At 46.9% G+C, this 20,648-nt stretch overlaps 2 protein-coding genes across 3 annotated transcripts in view; one reads left to right on the forward strand and one right to left on the reverse strand.

Annotated features, from left to right (window-relative positions):
• LOC119458434 (ADP-ribosylation factor-like protein 2) overlaps positions 1-1,453 on the reverse strand; it is a 139,045-nt gene extending 137,592 nt beyond the window's left edge. The window contains exon 1 of the mRNA XM_049671207.1: positions 941-1,453. Within this exon, the coding sequence (XP_049527164.1) occupies positions 941-1,005 (65 nt within the window). The 5' untranslated portion in view covers positions 1,006-1,453. The remainder of the gene's footprint in view (positions 1-940) is intronic.
• The window catches only part of LOC119458437 (general transcription and DNA repair factor IIH helicase subunit XPD-like), a 185,702-nt gene that overhangs the window by 121,210 nt on the left and 43,844 nt on the right, over positions 1-20,648 (forward strand). Inside the window, exons 1-6 of one of the 2 annotated variants that reach the window (XM_037720274.2) lie at positions 1,727-1,911; positions 2,428-2,527; positions 4,916-4,993; positions 16,460-16,522; positions 17,328-17,441; positions 19,638-19,751. In XM_037720274.2, the coding sequence (XP_037576202.1) occupies positions 1,907-1,911; positions 2,428-2,527; positions 4,916-4,993; positions 16,460-16,522; positions 17,328-17,441; positions 19,638-19,751 (474 nt within the window). In that variant the 5' untranslated portion in view covers positions 1,727-1,906. Of the gene's footprint in view, positions 1-1,726; positions 1,912-2,427; positions 2,528-4,915; positions 4,994-16,459; positions 16,523-17,327; positions 17,442-19,637; positions 19,752-20,648 lie in introns of those variants that run through there. The other variant, XM_049671203.1, reaches the window with a different exon arrangement.

A 20,648-nucleotide genomic window follows, 5' to 3' on the forward strand; every position in this document is an offset into this window, starting at 1 on the left:
GCGTAGCAAACCAGTGCCAGCTGGAGTGTTGTACATATTTGCAGCCGACTGCAATTTCTATTGTCCTTGTTATCTGCTGAATTTAGGAGGCTGTTTCAAAGGGCGAAACCGGAATCTTTTGAGGACCTGTATGCGTATACATCAGAAAGGGCTAAAACTGTTGGAAATCACTGACATTCCAATGTATGGCATCAAAAATAATGCACGGTTATTGAAAGTGCAGCAGGCTATGAAGAAAGATGTGAAAGTACTGGAATTCATTTTGCTTTGAAGGCAATATATGCCTACAGTGCCTTAAAAACTAGTGAAACTTCTTTTGCTACGTTAGCAAAGATGTGTCCCGGTGCCATACTCGTTAGCACACACAATGATGAACTACTGCAGAAAGACGGTCAAGAATTACTGCATGCTGCATGCTAGCTTCCACAGTACTCAAATTTACGGCGACAATAGTAAAAAAAAACGAGCATCGTAAGCGCTAATTTTCGGTGAAGGATTTCTACAATAAAACATGGAAATGCTTAACAGAAATAAAAATTCTTAAATTAATTTGTTTAATGCCAAAAGTACGATCTGATTATGAGGTACGTAGTAATTTCGACTGCCTGGAGTTATTTAACGTGTACCTAAATCTAGGCACACGAGTGTTTTTGCGTTTCGACCTCATCAAAATGCGGCAGCCTCGGCCAAGATCAACCTCGCATCCGCAAGCTCATTAGCGCAACACCACTTAACAGAAATAATAAGGATGGTCATCATAAACATGCTAACACCGAATATATCCATATGGCTACACTTGCTGAGACTTCAGTCTCGCAAATAAACGGGATTGGTGCATAGCTGATGCAGGGTTTCCCTGTGCAATGATTTTAGCTCGGTTAGATGTCAGCCCAGTTGCACTCTGCATCACGAGTGATGTCTCGTGAGGTATAAAGGATACAGTATGAGGACTCGAATTTCCTTCTCCTTGCGCTTCAACTTTTTGAGAATGGTGTGCAGTCCCATTGCCGAGGAGTCGCAGGTCGATATCAGTGGGTGCGATGCCGGTACCGTACGTTGGGTACCGACCTGTCAAACGCGGTGAACGAGATGCTAGGTTGCCCACAGCAGTTCTTGCACAACAGGATTACGGGTTCACCAGTTCACCAGGACTGTTCATCGCCGTTTCACAAGGAGCTGCCGCCGAAAGCAACGCTCTGTGAGCAAGGGTAGCACCCGTGGTAGCACGTTACTAGACTAGTTGGTACAGTAACTTCGCGGGCCTGCCGGTTGTACGGCTTTTCCGCTTTCTCGCGAGTCGAACGGCCACTACTTGTAGATCACACAATTACGAGAACAAGCGGCAAGCAAAATTTTCCACTCAAGTGGCGCGTTGAGCACCGTCACCATGGAACGATGGGCGTAAAAACGTGTAAATTTTCGTGGGCGCAAGTGAAGGCGCAAAGACGAAACAAAAACGAAACACAAATTTTAACGTTGTTGGATTGGATTGGATCAAACCAAATGTTTTTGCTGTTGATGATGATAAAATGTTTCTAATGATTTGCCAGATTTGTCTAATAAACAAGTACAAAAGCTTAATTAAAACGATATCAATAAGGCAGTAGCTATAAATAAAATTTTAAATTTGTAAAACTTTGTTGTCGCACATGTTACTTGACTTGGCTTGTCATTGTTGGCGTCACAGCAAAAATGATGCAAACATGTATGAGCGCGCTGTGTGCTTTGAGCACACACGCACGCACTACGCAAGTGTGTGGCGTGCTGTGGATGCCGGTGCAGCGTAGCCGCAACTTTCTCTTTGCAATGACTACTGTGGCTTTCACTGGTTGACACCATACGATCCTACTCGACGACGTGCTGAACGTGACCGGAGCCCTGCGCCGACAGTTGCACTAGTTTCAGGATGAAGTAGGCGAAATATCTCGTGCGATCTTCCTCTGCTGTCGAACCGCGCGGCATTTGACGTGCGGCCTCTTCGGTTGCGAAGTCTTCGTGTTGTGGCTTTGACCGTTGCCTAGTTGAAGTGTTGTTCCCGGTGACCGTCGCCTAATCTTTGCGTCCAGCTTCAGGAACGGGCGACGGAGAGCTCGCTCCGACTCGATGCAATACGCCAATTGCAGGCGACTTCTCCCTCGGTCGGCCGCTGTTCGACGCACTATAGCGACTTGAGGAGATGCGCCCTTCCAGAGCTTTATTACGCGCATAATTGGAACGAATTGGAATTCAGTTACTTTGTATACTTTTAATCGAGCTTTAGTCATTGCACATCGAGCGCTGATAGACGGTCGTTTTCAGATGCATGCTCGTTCGACGTGTTCACTGTAGATTGATCCCAATGAGGATTGAAACCGCATTTGTGACAAGGGCGTTTGCTGTGTCCGTAGTAACGTGAATAATGAGCAGCGTGTGATCTGTTCCTGCTAGGATCGACGTTGATGGCCTGCCGGTGTTTTTCCCCTACGACTACATCTACCCCGAGCAGTATGCCTACATGGTACAACTCAAGCAGTGCCTCGACGCCAAGGTTAGTGCCAGCCTTCGTTGAGCACCAGTTCAGCAGTGTCATGCTGGCCTTGTGAGACTCTCAAGGTTCAAATTACTATAGTGTCAAGGATCTTTATGTTAGCAGTGCGACAGTACATGGAAAGTAAGAGAAGTGACAGTAAAGAGCGCAATGTTGAGGATTCAAGCTTCTCAAGTGCTTTCAGCTTCATGCATGGATACTGCTTACATGCAGCTCAAATGTTGGTGAGAGTATCGTTTAGCAACCGTGCAGGTTTGCTTACCATATTCATAAGTATTGCAGGCTCCCTGTAGCTAAAGATGTACAGACATGACATTTCAGACTCGTCATTTTTTGTTTATTTGAAAGCCCAGAAGCTCTAAACCATGGAACTAGTATTGGAAAGTGCCGGAGTGCCGTAAATAACTTGTGGCAATACTTGTTTTTATCAACCAGTCTCGGTTTTAGTACCCAGAATATGTTGCATCATGATATATAGGCTGAGTTCGTGCGATCGCTGCAGCTGCCACATGTGAGTGCAGCCAGGGGAAACTAGTGCAGCAGTTTTAATGCATAGCATTATAAGGCTAGTTGGTTGAAAAAAATTGTGTGTGAAGCCAGAAAACATCTTTCCCAATAAAGGGTGAGAATGCGCAGTTTAAGTCCATTGTGTGCATGGTTGATAGCTGCCATCTGGAGTACGATGACAAATGACCCCTTGTCTGTGATAACATAGGTGCACTGGGGCAAAAAATTCTATGAGCCCGTCTGCTTTTGCCGTTCCCCACATGTTATACGTAGCAAAAAGGCGTTGAACCTAGGCTAAAAATGCCTAAGCCTATACGAAAAGAGGGATGAAAAGCACTATGGGACGCCCTAGTGAACACCCCATCAGTAAGGATAGACGGTGACTAAAGCAGACCCAAAACGGGAGGATCTGCCACTCGTGCATTAATTACGCATGCATGCGCAGCTATCCTCCCTCCGCTGCCCATGACTGCATTAATGCATTGGTTATGCCGCACCGGGCATTGCACAAACAAATCAAGCGGCACCTCCCATAACGGGAACTGTCGAAGATATGCGTAGCATTATATGGTGGTCGGCGTTGTGCGGAATGTATATATATATATTTTTCGCAGTGTAAATATGGGCATCTCTCTGCTCGCATGCCTCACACATATATAAATAACGTCCCCCATACTACATCAGCATAACCCCCACACACATCATTACCGCGCATACCACATTCCACACTACACCGATTTCCATATAATGCTACACATATCTTGGACAGTTTCCATTCAGGGAGGCTCCACTTAATTTTGTTAACGTTTTTTTTTTATGAGCAATAGCATTACACTTAGCCTCATTGCTACACGATGTCAGCAAATTTCGCTCTGTGTAATGGTGTCATGATAATGTTCAATGGCACCAGGTGGGGCATTTCGAGACTTATCACATTTAAATATCTTGTATAAGGGTTTCCCAACCGCCATACTTGCCAGGTGGCATTCTTTCATGTTGGTAGGGTTTCTACAAATTGAAATAAATGTTTTGGTTTTTCTTTTTGACCTTGAAAAGTTGTTTGAGCTCTATTAGTAGGTTAGCCTTCCACATTAGCCAAAAAGCTACTCTTGCCATTAGAAGTTGCTTGGTAAGCATAAAAAAAAAAAAAAAAAAAAAAACCAGAAACAACGAACTGGTGGCGATGCTGCCTTCAAGATCCCGTGTCAGCTTACCGTGATGTCATGAACTTTGACGATGCCTGCTCAGGCCTAGTGAACTTTTTTATCGGCAAAGATAGACTGCATTGTATTCTAAGAGAGCCCAAAACGGAACGTACCAAGTTTCAAAAGTTTAAATGGCCAAATTGCACTAAAATACTTTTCAGCACAAATTTCAAAAGATTAACTTGACCTTAATTTTCTGTTTCAATAACCCACCAATTGCTGTGAAATAATGGAAATAGAGTTTTTTAAAAATTACGGTATCAATCCTAAGGGCTATTGACAACCTTTACGTGGCTAGCACGAGGTGTGGATGTTATGTATTTAGTTTTTTTTGCACAGTCATTACTATATATGTAGCCGCATGGGCGAAACTAAAAGTCAGTTGATAGTACAGCGACGTCCTTGTCTCTCCCCGAGTCTCTTGTTCATCTGTTTAAGTTTGTCTCGGCTATGAACCAACTAGCTCAGTTAAATAAATACTATTCCATCTTCGGCGTTTCTCTTTAGTGTCACTTCAATATTGCGCGCGAGAGCAGTCTTTAAGCACAGTTGCGTATTGATACCGAAGCAGCTACTGCATGCTTTTGTGTTCAGGAACACCTTACTCCCTCATGCTAAGTGATGGTGAAATGCATGTGAGGACCTGTTGTGCAGTAAGTCACTGTGTGTTTTGCAGGGCCATGGGGTGTTGGAGATGCCATCGGGCACGGGAAAAACGGTCACCCTGCTTGCCCTCATCCTTGCCTACCAGAAGGTCAGTATTGGAGATGGCGCCTTTTGTGTTCACGCGTGGGACAGGCTCGAGCACTCGTGGAACAAGCACGGCTGCGACCCGCTAACAAGCAAGAACCTCGAGTTTGTGCCAGCAGTATGTGGCATCTGTATCTCACAATCAGTGACGTTGAGGTACAGGTGGCATACACTGCCATATTTAGAGATGTCATATCTTTAAAGGTCCTTCGTTTTCAGGTTTTATATTTTTAAAATTGGGTGCTATTTTTAAAGCGGGGAAATACGGGGAGAAATCGGGGGTTTTGTTCTGCAGCTGTCCAGTGCTCGAGTTTTTTCTAGTAATTTTTACAAACAGTTAACACAAGCAATACTGTCCCTTTGGACACAAACGTTCTATTTAAGCCAAATAACTAGCAGGAACATGTAATGACAAAAAAGAGCTGCTCACAAATCATGTGACGAACTCATCTCTACAAATCCTCGTTGTCAGACATTAATAATAATTCAAAAAAGACCACGTCAACAGAGGTGAGTTTGGTAAGACATTTTTAACTTTGTTCTGTGGACTTTTCTTAATTAACCAAGGAAAAAGTACAAAATGTTGTGCTCATGGGGCGTGTTTCGCAGATGTGATGCTTTTTCTTATCTTACATGCTATTGTCGGCATACATGATGATATGCATTGGGAGCATTTCTGTGTCCATCCTAGTGTGCTGGGGGGGTACCTGCCATGCCTTTCATCCTGTGTTACTGGTTCCCAGTATATGCTCCTGCAGTACAATAGTGAAATACCAACCAGACAAATTAACCATCCTTCTCTGAGCATAATGTAGTTGGGTAAGCATCCTCTCAATGTCATAGCTACTGTTCGTAATGCACAGCAAAATTAAGCCTGTGTTAATTCACTTCCCAATGCATTACCGCTGTTTGCATGCAAGTGACATTCGGGAATTGCGACGCAATGCGCCATTGTTGTATTCATCTAAACGCGGCTACTGAAAAAGCAACAAGCTCTTGTTCACTCAAGGCCTGCAGACGCTGAATATGTTATGTTTATATGTGCACATTTTCGCTTGAATGTCAAGTGGAAATGGGGTATAAGGCATATTCACATATTATTACTTTTAATAATATTGTTGCAGGAAGAAAGCAGGCCCACGAGTGTAGAAGGATGTATATTTACAAGCGAAGAAATATGGCGTTCAGGCAACGGCCAGAACTTCGTCTTCCTCTCGTTCGCGTCACGCTTCTTCTTTCCCTTCACCGTAACATCACCCTGCCGGTGGGGTTAGCTCCGTCCCGGTGCAGGTTATGGAGCGTCGCTTAATGGGGAGACATAGGGCTTGAGCCTGGCGACGTGAACAACATCGCTGGTGACGTTGGGAGACACTGAAGGCTGACCGACTGGGGCGATCTCGTATGTCACGTCGGACAGTTGTCGTAAGATCTGGTATGGACCAGAATAACGGGAAAGGAGTTTTTCCGACAAGCCGACTCGACGTGAAGGCGTCCAGAGAAGGACAAGGGAACCAGGGGAAAAATGGTGGTCTCGGTGCCGAAGGTCGTAGCGTCGTTTTTGAGAAGCTTGCGAGACTGTGAGGCGATGATGGGCGACCTCTCGGGCCTGGGCGGCTAAGGCAACAGCATCGCGAGCGTAACCAGTGCTGGGTGATTGTACTGCGGAAGGTAGCAACGTGTCGAAGGGCAAGGTGGGGTCGCGGCCATACAAAAGGTAAAATGGGGAGAATCCGGCAGTATCGTGACGGGACGAGTTGTATGCGAAAGTGATGTACGGTAAAGCGACGTCCCAGTCGCGGTGATCGTCGGAAACGTACAGGGCCAGCATTTCCGTTAGTGTGCGGTTGAGTCGTTCGGTGAGGCCGTTCGTTTGAGGGTGGTATGCGGTAGCGAGCTGGTGTTCTGTAGAACAGGAGCGGAGCACATCATCGACGACCTTCGAGAGAAAGTAGCGGCCACGATCCGTGAGTAACTGGCGAGGGGCGCCGTGGTGCAGGATGACGTCGTATAGTAGGAAGTCGGCGACATCTGTAGCGCAGCTGGTTGGCATCGCTCGTGTAATGGCATATCTCGTGGCATAATCTGTTGCTACAGCAATCCATTTGTTTCCTTTCATAGAAATAGGAAAGGGGCCAAGGAGGTCGAGGCCCACACGGAAGAAGAGCTCTGTAGGGATATCAATTGGTTGAAGCAAACCAGCAGGAGGCATAGCAGGCGTCTTGCGGCGCTGACACAGGTCGCAAGAAGTGACATAACGGCGCACAGAGCGATAAATGCCGGGCCAGAAGAAGCGGCGCCGCAGGCGGTCGTAAGTACGAGTGATGCCCAGATGTCCAGCAGTAGGAGCGTCGTGAAGTTGCTGGAGCACGGCCAGTCGAAGGTGCTTTGGAACGACTAGGAGCAGCTCCGGGCCATCAGGACGAACACTACGACGGTATAAAGTTCCATCGCGCAAGGTGAACATCCGCAGAGACGGGTCATTAGGCGAGGAGCTTAGGCGTTCCATAAGTGTTCGAAGAACAGGATCTTGGCGTTGCTCGTCGCCAATATGGAGAAAGCCGGAGAGAGACGGAATACTGATGTCCGAGTCTGCATCGGTATCGTCCGGTTGATCCACGGGATTGCGGGACAGGCAGTCAGCGTCTTTATGCAGGCGCCCTGACTTATACGTAATAGAAAATGTATATTCTTGTAGACGCAATGCCCAACGTGCAAGTCGTCCAGTTGGGTCCTTCAAAGAGGAGAGCCAGCAGAGAGCGTGATGATCGGTTACGATGCAGAAGCTCCGACCGAAAAGGTACGGCCGAAATTTCGCGACCGCCCATACGAGCGCGAGGCATTCCCTCTCAGTGATGGAGTAATTTTGCTCGGGCGTGGAAAGAAGGCGGCTGGCGTAAGCGATGACACGGTCGTGGCCCTGTTGACGTTGAGCGAGGACAGCGCCGATGCCATAACCACTCGCGTCAGTTCGTACTTCAGTAGGCGCAGAAGGGTCAAAGTGTGACAGAATCGGGGAGGTTGTAAGCCGCTCGATCAGGGTAGAGAAGGCTTGCTCCTGCAGTGGTCCCCAAGAGAAAGAGGCATCTTTCTTAAGAAGGTCAGTGAGAGGGCGAGCGATGTCGGCAAATTGTTTCACAAATCGCCGGAAATAAGAGCATAAGCCCAGAAAACTACGGACATCGTTTGTTGAACAAGGTACAGGAAAATTGCGCACAGCGTGGACTTTCTGTGGATCAGGCTGGATTCCGGCGGCGTTTACGAGATGGCCGAGCATGGTAATTTCACGGCGACCGAAATGGCACTTGGAGGAGTTTAGCTGAAGGCCAGCCCTGCGAAACACGGAGAGTATGGTCGTGAGGCGTCTCAGGTGGCTCTCAAAGGTCGACGAAAACACAATCACATCGTCGAGGTAACAGAGGCATGTAGACCACTTCAAGCCGCGCAGCAGAGAGTCCATCATGCGCTCGAATGTAGCTGGCGCATTGCATAATCCAAAGGGCATGACTTTAAATTGGTACAGACCGTCCGGTGTGACGAAGGCGGTTTTCTTGCGGTCCATCTCGTCGACGCTAATCTGCCAATAGCCGGAGCGGAGGTCAATTGATGAAAAGTATTGGGATCCGTGAAGGCAGTCAAGAGCGTCGTCAATGCGAGGCAGGGGATAAACATCCTTCTTTGTTATCTTGTTGAGGTGACGGTAGTCAACGCAGAAGCGCCACGAGTTGTCTTTTTTCTTTACTAAGACTACCGGTGATGCCCACGGGCTACTGGAAGGTTCAATGATGTCCTTGTCCATCATCTTGTCGACCTCTTTCTGGATTATGGCCCTTTCTGTTGCGGAGACACGATATGGCCGCCTATGAATGGGGCTGGCGTCACCGGTGTTGATGCGATGCGTGACAACAGATGTGTGACCAAGTGGACGGTCGTCCAAATCAAAGATATCCCGATAAGATGACAGGAGGTGACGAGAGCAGCGCTCATAACTGAAAGCTGCGCTCCTGTGTCAACGAGAGATGTGACAGGAACACCATCAACTTCAATGTCCAGTAGGTTTCCACGTGTAGGCAGGGTCAACAGAGGATTTGTGGGCCGGGTCGGAGTTGCAGCTTCACCTCCGGGAGCTGCACCGCCTAGTTTCCCGAAGGGAAGCGACCGGTTGCAGATGGGGACGAAGAGCGGTGAACGAGAGGAGAACGGGACCGACGGCCTTGCGGAGACGGGGAGCGGCTGGATCTTGGTGGAGCACTGTCGGCGTTGATGTTCCGAGGCGGTGGGTAGGGCGAGAAAGTGCGATTGTCTTGGACTTGGCGGTAGTGACTCGGAGACGACCACCGAGGAGACGACGACCAGCGATTACGGCAATGACGGGCGATGTGTCCAATACCGGAACAATTAAAACAGATGGCTCTGTCATCCGGTGTGCGCCAGTCAGCGGGGTTGCGGCGGAGTGGTGGGAAGCTTTGCGTCTGGGAGCGAGCGGCCGGAGAAATCTGGTAGGTGTTCGTATGGCGGACCGAGCAGAGAGATGGAATGCCCAAACTCGCTATTTCTTCCCGAACGACCGCTTGTATAAGCGAGATAGCGGGCACACTTTCCCGACAGTCGGAACGAATTGGAGCCGGAGCCATGGCCTCAAGCTCGCGGCGAACGATACGCGTTAGATCTTCTGATCCTGTCGGCTGAACGAACCGCGGCGGGTCTGCGCACGAAGATGTCGCGGCGGTATTGGGCAGCCTGTCGAAATGTTGAGGGACGCGGCGGCCTTTCGCCTGTTCGAAGCGCCGGCACTCCTTTATAATTGCATCCACAGTGGCACAATCCTTACACATCAGGAGATTGAAGGCGTCGTCTGCAATACCTTTTAGTATGTGACCAATCTTGTCCGCCTCGGTCATGGTGTTATCAGCCTTGCGGCAGAGAGCCAGCACATCCTGTATGTACACGACATAGGATTCTGTGGACGTCTGAGCGCGGCATGCAAGTTCTTTTTTGCTGCCAACTGACGACCGACAGGTCTGCCAAACAGGTCACGCATTTTTTCTTTGCAGACATCCCAGCTTGTTAGGTCAGCTTCATGCGTATCGTACCATTGCTTCGCAGTTCCTTTCAGATAAAACATGAGGTTTGCTAGCATCATTGTTGGACCCCACCTGTTGTTGTCGCACACTCGTTCGTACATCGCAAGCCAGTCCTCGACGTCGGTGTTGTCCGTGCCACAAAATGTCCCCGGGTCCCGCAGATGAGTGAGGATGACCGTTGGCGTGGACGGCTGAGGCGTTGTCGGTTGTGTCGGTTGATCTGCCATTGTGGCGGCAGGTAGATGACGTCCACTGCGAAGTTCCGTGATTGTACCCAGCACCTCCACCAAAATGTTGCAGGAAGAAAGCAGGCCCACGAGTGTAGAAGGATGTATATTTACAAGCGAAGAAATATGGCGTTCAGGCAACGGCCAGAAACTTCGTCTTCCTCTCGTTCGCGTCATGCTTCTTCTTTCCCTTCACCGTAACAATATTATATATTGTTACGGAGCAGAGAGGCATAGTGTGACTGTGAACAAGGACAATGATTTGGCGAAGAGAGTGTGCAGCTGCTTTGGGCAACCATCTTGGGTATCCAGCATTGCTGCAATTTGTAAATACGTGTAAATACACCTTCGCTTGACTAGTTCTCCCCGTGGCAATATCTTGACCACTCACTCAGAAAAGGTGGTCAGCGTTCATTAGTTGTGTAACACCTGGATTTATAATTATCCTTTACGAAAGGGCAGACTTTGGGGACAAATTGGGTTTAACCTGATTTCATAAATTTTGGGGGGGTGCAAAAATTGGCATTTATTGGGTTTTACTCGAAAACGAAGGACCCTGCATATATTTCTGACACATTGCTTTGACCCTCTGTGGTGGCCCAATCGCTGTGGCACTGCATTGCACGTTCAATCCTGACCACGGCGACTGCATTAAGATGGTGGCGAAAGAAAAAAAAACATTTGTGTACGAAGATTTAGGTCCACAACCCCAGGTAGCCAAATGAAACCCTCTGCAGCATGCCTCATAATCAGATCATGGTTTTGGTACATGAAATTCTCAGAATTAAATTACTGTATTTATTCGATTCCAATGCGCCCTCGATTGTAACGCGCACCAGTTTTCCGTGCCCCCCCCCCCCCCCCCCCGAAAAAGAAAGTCCTTTACAGGGGGTACCACGGAAATACCCAACTTTCTCTCATTTGGAAAAACCAAGATTACTCCTGGCGCACTGAAGTTGCGATGAATAAAACAAGTCGCAGTTTCGCCTGAAAGGCGAAGCATCGATTGCGACAGCAAATTAGTAGACCACTATATGAAGTAAGGATAGTAGTTTTATCGGCCGTATAAACTTGCAAACATTCGCTTACTAAATAAATTAACAAGCACGGTGTCACCCGTGAACAAGTAAATACAGTAAAAGCTCGATGATACGATCACGGCTAATACGAATTTCCGGATGATACGAATTTTTCTGTGGTCCCGGCCGAGCCCCATTACTTTGCAACGTGCTAGAGAACGGTTGTTACGAATCGATTTTCAGCCTGCGTCGGTTGATACGAATAAACGCTGCCCCACCGACGGCCGCGAAAGAGAACAGCGCGCAGTCACGCGCTTTCTCTCCTTCTCTTTTGGTGCGGAGGCGCAGGCGCCGGACAGCGCGGACTCCGCGACTGGGCGCGAAGAGTTTGAAGCAATGGCGCTTCAAGAAATAAATGCTTTTTACGTACATGTGCCTGAGTGAGTTCACCTCTGACTCTTTAATTTAGCTACAGTCGAATCTCGTTAATTCGAACACGCTTATTTCGAACTTTCCGCGTACCCACAATGCTCTTAGCAGCGTGCCAAATAACGCGGCGGCGCCTCCGACCGGCATTGCTCCGAGACCGCTATAAAGCAAAAGCTCAGGAGAGACCCCTCAATGCCGCGCGCGAAGGAACGGGGGAAAAAAAAAAAAGAACCCGCTGCGGAAATTTCCCCCTCTCTCAAATTGCAAGGTCGCCGTTTCTGCATCGCCCCGGAACAAGCGTGTACGTGCCGACTAGAGTGTTCTAGACAATCGTATTATAGCACACACTAGTGCCGAAGTCTCAGCCACGCGAATAAAATGGCAGTGAACCCTTCTCCTCTATTTTCTAGTCACATGTTGACCTTGCACGCTGCGGCAGCAGCGCAGAGGGAAGCAGCGGCGGAGGCACAGTCGGGCGAACGAAACTGCCACGCCCGCAAACGCTCGCTTCCCGATAATGGCAGAAAACGAAACTTCAGGGGGCGGCTAAAATAAGCTGGCGCCAGCACGGCGGCGGGCGCGCACGGAGATGTGCGCACGGAGTCGAAGGTGAGAGAGCTACGAGGGAGTTGACAGGGAGGGCGAGGGGAGCCACCGAAGCGGCGGAGTTGACTCGTCCGCTTCCCTGCCGCCCTCCTCCCTCACCTTCGACAGTCTCCGCGCGCACCCGTGTGCCGGCGCCGCCCGCTCGCTCCCTGAAGCTTCGTTTTCTGTCGTTATCGGGAAGCGACCGTTAGCCGGCGTGGGCAGTTTCGTGGCCCGCGCTTGCTATGCGCTTGCGCGCCGCGATATTTCACGACTCGCACCGTTCGTGCATCGTGCTATGGTGCACGAATACTTCAAAAATACGTCCTTTTAATTCGAACAAATTTTCGGGCCCCTTCGAGTTCGAATTATCGAGATGCGACAGTAGTTTTAATTGTTTCGATGATACGAATTTCGGCTAATACAAATATTTTTCGTGACCCCGTGAGATTCGTATCATCGAGCTTTTACTGTATAAACACTTATCGCTTGTTGACCGCTGAAACTCACTGTCAAAACGCTGGTGAGACGAAGCGCGGCGAGCGAATTGATCTTCGTGCTAGCATGTCTCTCGTTTCAATGCGACCCGGCGAAAACACAGCGCGCGGTAGACTCCTCACATCGCATTTAGCTTTCAAGATAGGGCTGAGACGATCATATCGCTGAAGTGGATCGGTGCAAAATACGTGCCGCTTCGGTGCACTGAAACCCTTCCGCGTTGCTTTGCTGGCAAAAATCCTCTCCTTCTGTTTGCGCCAGTCCCGTGCGGACGCAAGTTTCGGATTCTCCGAACGCCCGTGATGAGGCCCGATTTCCGTCCTGTCTCCACACACATCATCACTTTCCTTTTAAATGCGGCATCATGATGAACTCGGCACTTTATGGTGATATAACAGACGCAGAAAATGGGGAGACAGACGGTAGACCATGGAGGCAGGAAACCCAGGAGAGGCCCCGGCCAGCACGGACGTATTGGAGGAAGAAGTGGTGGAGGTCACATGCTGTTTTTGACAAAGGAGCACTGGGACGGGTACTCCAAACGTAAACATTGCCTTAGCAACCGCGCTCCTGAAACTCTCACTGCTGCTCTCGGCCTCTGAAAAGTGAGATAAGATTTTTTCCGTCGGTGTCTTTCTTGCAGCACATTTGTTCACGAGAAAAACTGACTTTGGGGTGTGGTGTTTAAGCTTCAAAGTTGTGTTTTGGGTCTGTGAGTGTGAGTGTCAACCAGCAACAGATACACTCAAGCAATCATAGTGCGGGTCTTCGTCGTCGTCTTCAACGTGCCACGGAAAAACACAGTAGCACGTCTGCTTCACTAAAACTGCTACAGAAGTTTCCTAGGCTTTCTTCTGACACGCGTCGGCAGCACAAACGTCTGGCGGCTCGTAACAATGCAAGTTCAAAGTTCGTGCCCATCTGCTCCGGCCAGCTGCAGCACCCCTGGTTGGAGGCACAAAGGAAGATGTCACACCAACATGGCTGCACTTCCAGCTTCAAAAAACTGACGTCAGGGCCTGTCCTGGGGCGGGTATTCTGTAAGAGTCTACCTAGTGGACTGTCCATTTCGGCTGTTGCTGATTGGCTGCTGCTTGACGTGCAGGAAGGAGACTGGCTGGCACCTTCCTGCACGTCAAGCAGCAGCGAATCAGCGACAGCCGAAATGGACAGTCCACTAGGTAGACTCTTACAGAATACCCGCCCCTGTTTTGTTTCTTTCCTCCATGCAGTAGACTAATGCCTAAGCACGTGTACTGCAGCACATGGAGGAAGCTATGGCAGCTAGGCTCGAAGTGCGTGCGAGGCGGCCATTTTGAAATGCCAACGGCTATATGGTAATACAGATTTAGGGTCGTACTCAATTCTAACGTGCACGCAATTTCTGGACCTGTTTTATCGGAAAAAAATTGTGCGTTAGATTTGAGTAAATACGGTAATTGAATTACTATTGCTATGGCATGCATCTGTACCTAATCATCAGTGATATTGCAGAACAGAGGCCATGCTATTGTTTGGTGTTGTACAGTAGCATTGGTGTCGTTTTTGAGGGCAAAATGAAAAAAAAAAAAATGCAATGCAGAGTGTTAATACTATACTCTTCGGTAGGTAGTACATGGTTTGTTGTTATTGTTACAGTTACACGAGAGTTCCTAACAGGTACGTCCTGAAAACATTGAATTGAGGACGTAAAGTGCAGGACTTGGTATTTTGCATAAATGTATTCATTGGTACTTTAAATTATTGATTTCAGTTCGCACTGTGTGTTTTTGTTTACCGGAAATGCGATTTCGTCAGAATTGTGTGTTTAGAGATCACAATGTGTTAGTGATTTGTGATACGAGTCCCATATTTCGATTGCAATGTTTATTTAACACCATGATAATGACATTGCTGACTTTCTTTATATATGATACAATTTGTGTTTAAGAATGGTATAGAATTACTTCTGTAAGGTATGTGTATTTTGTTCTTTTTCTTTGTGTCTTTTTATCCTATGCACGAAATCAGAAGGCATGTATGCTGTTTTGTGGCACATTAATGAACAATTCATTTTATTGACTCCGTTTAGTGTGTCATACGTAGGTCTTGACGAGGCCGTTTTGGCTGACAATTTACTATTGTGTGCACATGCGGATGGTGCACCACCATGTAGCATTTACTTGAGAGAGAGAGTGGATTTTGTAGTGGCATCCACATAAGTGCGATCGTCAATGGCTGACTGTACTGTTTCATACTTGGGGTGCAACACTATCAAAGCTACAAAAGAAGTTCGGCCATCATAGTGTATCACTCCACATGTTTTGTGGTCAAGTGGTTTAGTCATCCAGGGTCGACACCATTCTTGAGGGACAGCTGAAAATTTGCCTCATGCAAACTTCTCAGGGTGGCTTTTAAGCAACGTAGAAGATATTTGAGAGTAAATGCGATCTTGCGCCAAGAGGGTACCTATTATCCAGGCTGTCCTTCACTGCGAACCTGTCACGAAGGGCTGAAAGTGAAAAATGGAACACAATGAAAAGCAAGATGATCTAAAACAATGCATTGTTTAGATAGTATAGCACAGTTCGGTCATTTTTAAGGATTAAAACTTTTTTTTTATTTATTACTGAGCCTAAATAAATAACAGTTTCACGTAATTGCTGTTGGCAAAATATTTTTGCAACTAGTTCGGAAATATTTTTTTTGGTGCCAACGCAGCGTTGCATGTGATTCCGCAGCGTTGCACGTGATTTATGTAACTGAGTATAGTGCTTTGAGTATTACATGGTCTAAGAACAGTGCCTTTGAGAAGCAGTGATAAAAAGGCAGTGGTCCCAAGGTCTTGGGCTCCTCTGTTTGTTTGCAAGCTCGTCTGCACGCTCCACAGTTTAATGGCAGGAACGGCATGGGAGCTAAGGATTTCCTGTGCAATCAGGCATAGAAGGGAAAAAAATGATACGTGAAATGTTGAGAGACAAGAAGGGCAGTGGTAATCTTTGGATTTGAGGGGCAACAGGGGTAGCCAGTATTCTAGTAAAGATTCACGGGAAGAAATGATGTTGGGCAAGCCATGTAAGGGGTAGGGCTGACAGCTGCTGGTCTATTAAGAGTTACAAAAGCGGGTGCCAAGGGAAGGCAAGCACAGTTATGGACGGCAATGAACCATGTGTTGCGATGAAATTGGGAAATTTGCAAGCATAGGTTGGAGTCAGTGCACGGAAGACAGGGATAATGGGAGATCGCCTGGACAGGCCTTCATCCTGCCATAAGATGTTGATAATTACTTTGACATAGTGAGCCATTGTGCACGCAATATATTGGGATGGCTCCATTCTTGGCGCAGGTAGTTTGAGTTGATGTAATGGCCCACTAAATTGGGCATCTTAAAGCCACAGTAGGGGCCTGAAATCAATGCTGGTGTCACACGTGCACTTTCAACCCTGATCAGCCCCTATTGGAGTTCAATTTCTTCATTGCCATTGGCTTCTTTGCCCAAGCTGCACAAGTGAGCAATCACAATTCAAGAATTTAATCCCAGTCGGGCGTGATCGTGATTGAGAGTGCCCCGGGGCATAAATCGAATGAGCACAAGTTGTGTTCGTACGGTCCCAATGTGCTTCGTTTGTTTTTCTTTATGCTTGCTTTCCAGGCCTTTCCTGCCATGATATCAAAGCTGCTGTATTGCTCACGGACAATGCCTGAGATAGAAAAGGTGCGATGTACTGTTTTTTCAGCCATTTACAACGTTTGAGTCATGTGCTGTGCATTTTGATGAGTCTTCGTAGCGTCGTTCAAACTGAGCAGTGAAGGAAGAAGTAGACAGTGTAATTACACCTCTTTTGTAGAGAGTGACAACCTAAGAATTCGACAGAAGCTTTACCCCCAAACTTCTCTGCACCTGCTCTTGTTCCCTTTGCATCCCAAAGCTAAAAAACACTGATATTGAAATACGTTTGTCTCCACTGTGATGTCATGCAAGTGAGCGGATGTAACTGGCTGGTGCATCTACAGTGGAATCTCGATACGATTCTGCATAATATGTTTTTCGGGATAATAAGTTTTTTGTTCATTTCCCAGCCAGTGTCTTAAAGGAGCAATGTATTTCGGGTAATACGATTTTTGGATGATACGTTTTATTTTTCGGTTCCCGTGAAGATCGTATCAACAAGATTCCACTGTGTGCAAATTCTCTTAGTTGGACAGCAGTTTATCTGCCACAGCATTCTTAGATTGTCACCAATTATTGTTTATTTCTCAATCGACTTAAAGAAAGAAGAAGGCTAGTGCTTTTCGAATCCATAGCTAATGGTTTGATCAAGACATGGGCAACCTCTCTAGCTGTGGCAACTTATATAACAAAATTTGTAATAATGTTATAAAAAGATTACATCAATGATGATAGTAGACCAAGGGGGAAAAAGGTTACTGGAGTTCAGGAATAATCTGCGCTGCTTGCCAGTGAGAACCGGTGTTTGTGGATCGTGCTCTCGGCCCCTACCACGTTGCGCCTTCTGCAGGTGGTGGAGGAGCTTCGTCGTCTGCTCGAGCACTACAAGCAAGAGACCGGGGAGGAGATGTCTCTGCTGGGCCTGTGCCTCACTTCTCGCAAGAACCTCTGCATACACCCACAGGTGGGTAGTAACACCTCACCTGCTGTGCACAAAAGTATTGTATTATGTGAAGGTTCAGTAGAAAGCTTGCAAGTATACAAGCTCAGAGGTAAACTGTTGATACGACCGAATATTAGAAAGAAAATGTACACATCGTATTTTGCCCCTGTGGTAGCCCTTAAGCAAATTCTACAGTGCACGGTTGACTTTCCATAATTTGGCCCACATTAAATTTTTGTGCATTGAAAAGTCTCAGAAGGTGGGCATACGATATGAACACTTTGCCTCGTTATAACACATGGTAATTTGAACCTTTCTGTGTGCGTTTTTCCAGGGTTAAAGTAAGTTGTAAGTAAAGTTGGCTGTCTAGGGTTTGTTGTTTCTTTATTAAGCACATTTTTCAACATTTTGTCCATTTATCTTTCAGGTCTGTGTGATCATATGGATTTTATTGCATTACTGTTATTGCGTTAGTTGGACAGTGACAACCAAAATTTTATAGTCATCAAATGGTCTTTTGTTTTGCTTTTCAGGTTTCACCTGTGTGAACCGCGGCGCAAGTATCTTTAAACCGAATCTCTGCAATTTTTGTTCTCACCAATGCCCTGAGTACTTGCTCTGAAATGCGACCAACACAGAAAAAAAGAAGAGTTGCCTTTTTTTTGTGTGTTAGTCGTTGTCATAATATCTGTCAACGTGACAAAGCATTGTTTCCGATCACTCCCCTTAGCGTTGTTTCCATGCTTTGTTCCGATACGTCTCTGGGAGGCGTAGTCTTGTTTGTTGAAGCTGCAAGTTAATATTTGAAATGCAAGGATGAGCAGCCTTACTACAGTCAGGCTTCATTATAGCGAAGTTGCATCTGACACAAAAGATACCTTTGTTATATCTAATATTTCTTATAAGTATACTGTATTCTTGCATATATATCCTGGACCAAAAATTTCAACAGTTAAGTCAGTGCGTGGGTTATTTGCAAATTTCGCCTTGAGGTGTGGCCTTCACGGCAGCATGAATTTTGATTGAAGGTGTGGCTACGCACCCAAGGTGGGGCTTCAGCAGCGAACACTGCTTTGCCGTGAAGTCGCACCTCAAGGCAAAGTTCTCCACCTTCCAAAGTCTCGTTATCACCCTCTCCACACCCTGCTTGTTGATGTTCCCGTCTCCTCTTTTTCATGGTTACTCATTCTCCTCCTCTTTTCGGGTTGCTATTTTGTGTTTTGGCTGTGTTAGTAGTTGGTGAATAGCTGCGACAATGAGCTGCACTCGAAGGCAGCCCTTTGGGGTGCTTCAGAAGCTGAAGATCATCAGCGTGAATGCATAAAAATTACGGTATATGCATGTATCCATTACAGGCCAATATCAGCGAGAAAAGTTATTGATTTATTTCATTATGTAAAGGTTTCAGTGCACTCGGTGTACGAGCAGGCAGACTTGAGTGAAATGCTCTGTGGCAATGTCGGAGCAGAAAGGCGTACTTACCAGGCACGTGAGAGCGGCAATGTACCTGCCACAGTGGCGCTCAATGTATATGGCATGCTGGTGCCTGAGCACAAGGTTGCAGGATTAATACCTGGCCATGGTAGCCACATTGCGATGCAAAAATGCTCGTGTAGTTAAATTTAAGCGTATGTCTCGAGAGCTCGGAGACAACATGGCATGTTGCACTGCGTTTTTCATGTTCCTTCACTTTGCCTGTGTCCTTAGCGCTTTTCCCACCCGAATGTGAACATCAACTAGCTCATGTTTTCACGTGAATAGAAATTAAAGTTAGTTTCATGTACGGCTTTGTGATGAGGATGGATACACTGCCGTGAAGCTGTATCCCATTTCAGTGGAAGCGAGAAAGAAAGCAACAGTGAAGGTGACGACGACTGAACTAGAAAGCAGCAACATAACGTTTTTTTCTGCACTGACGACTGTGTAGGTCACTTTTATAATAACTGGAACGTTGCCTTGAAGTCATAGTTGAAAGCTGGATTGCCATAAGGAGGCTAAATTTCGGATTGGTGAGGGTTAGAGGTTAGGTTAGGTATGCTGTGCTTCATGTACATGTTAAGGAAACCCATGTGGTCGAAATTAATCTGCAACCACCTAATCATTGTCTCCTTAAGATTTCACTGTGTAGGTTCGGGGTTGTTAAACGCTGTAGTTTTAAGCTTTCATTTTTAATGTGAGGGTTTACAGTGTTACTAGATTGCAGCTGGCATGTTGCAGGTGAGTCTGGAGCGGGACGGCCGGGTAGTGGACGGCCGGTGCTTCAGCTTGACGGCCTCGTATCGGCGGGCTCAGGCCACGGATCCAGCCACTCAGTGCTGTTCCTTCTTTGAGGTGAGTGCGACCTGGAGTGGTCTTCTGCGGCAAGACTGATCGCCCGAGTTACCGGCATTTTTATTCTAACAAATTTAAATGAAGACATTGTGCTTACCGTGCCTTAGTGCTCAGTCAAATTTGGAACAATATATCATTTTTTTGTTCGTAATGTACTGTCATGTAAATGACATCTATGCTTCTTTGGTTCATTCGTAAGAAAAAAAGAGAGAAATTATAATCATGTGCACACCACCCTTTTGAAAAACTGAACTGAAATAAAAATCACGGGCCACTGCAACACTGCGGAAAAATGAGTTGTTTAAACATGGCAGTGCAAAGGACTTGAGCACATGAATGTAAACACTTGCAAAAACCAGACACACACATTGTGACGTGCAAGAGAGACTACAAAGGCTGATCATCTGTCTTGTAGTGCATATGAAAAATTGACATGTACAGTCGTAAGTAAAAGTCTGGAGACCACGTGCTGCGAAAATAATTTTTTTTTTTTTTTTGCAGTCTAGGCATGCAGGCTGTAATTAAGTGGTGCAGCCTATGTGTGCCTGTTTCTTCGACCAATGTGATGCACCAGTACAATGTGCAGGCCACACAGCTGTGCTAGAAGAAACTCAACCTTTTCTGCCGAAGCAGTGGTCATTTTGCTCCCGTCTGTACATCTGTAACATGACTTGGGCACGGGGCAGTCACTTCGTCAGGCTGCTCACTGCTGTAGATTTTTCAGGGCTGCTACTTCATTTCATACAAAACAAAATGGAGGAATCGAATTGATGCATTGGACTGGGGAGTGAATCAAGAGAAAGAAATTAAGTTGGGCAGGCCTATAATGCGTAGGGTAGATGACCGGTGGACCATTAAAATTACAGAATGGGTGCCCAGGGAAGGGAAGTTCAGTCA

The sequence above is a fragment of the Dermacentor silvarum genome, chromosome 7, assembly GCF_013339745.2.
Source record: "Dermacentor silvarum isolate Dsil-2018 chromosome 7, BIME_Dsil_1.4, whole genome shotgun sequence".
NCBI classification, from domain to species: Eukaryota; Metazoa; Arthropoda; class Arachnida; order Ixodida; family Ixodidae; genus Dermacentor; species Dermacentor silvarum.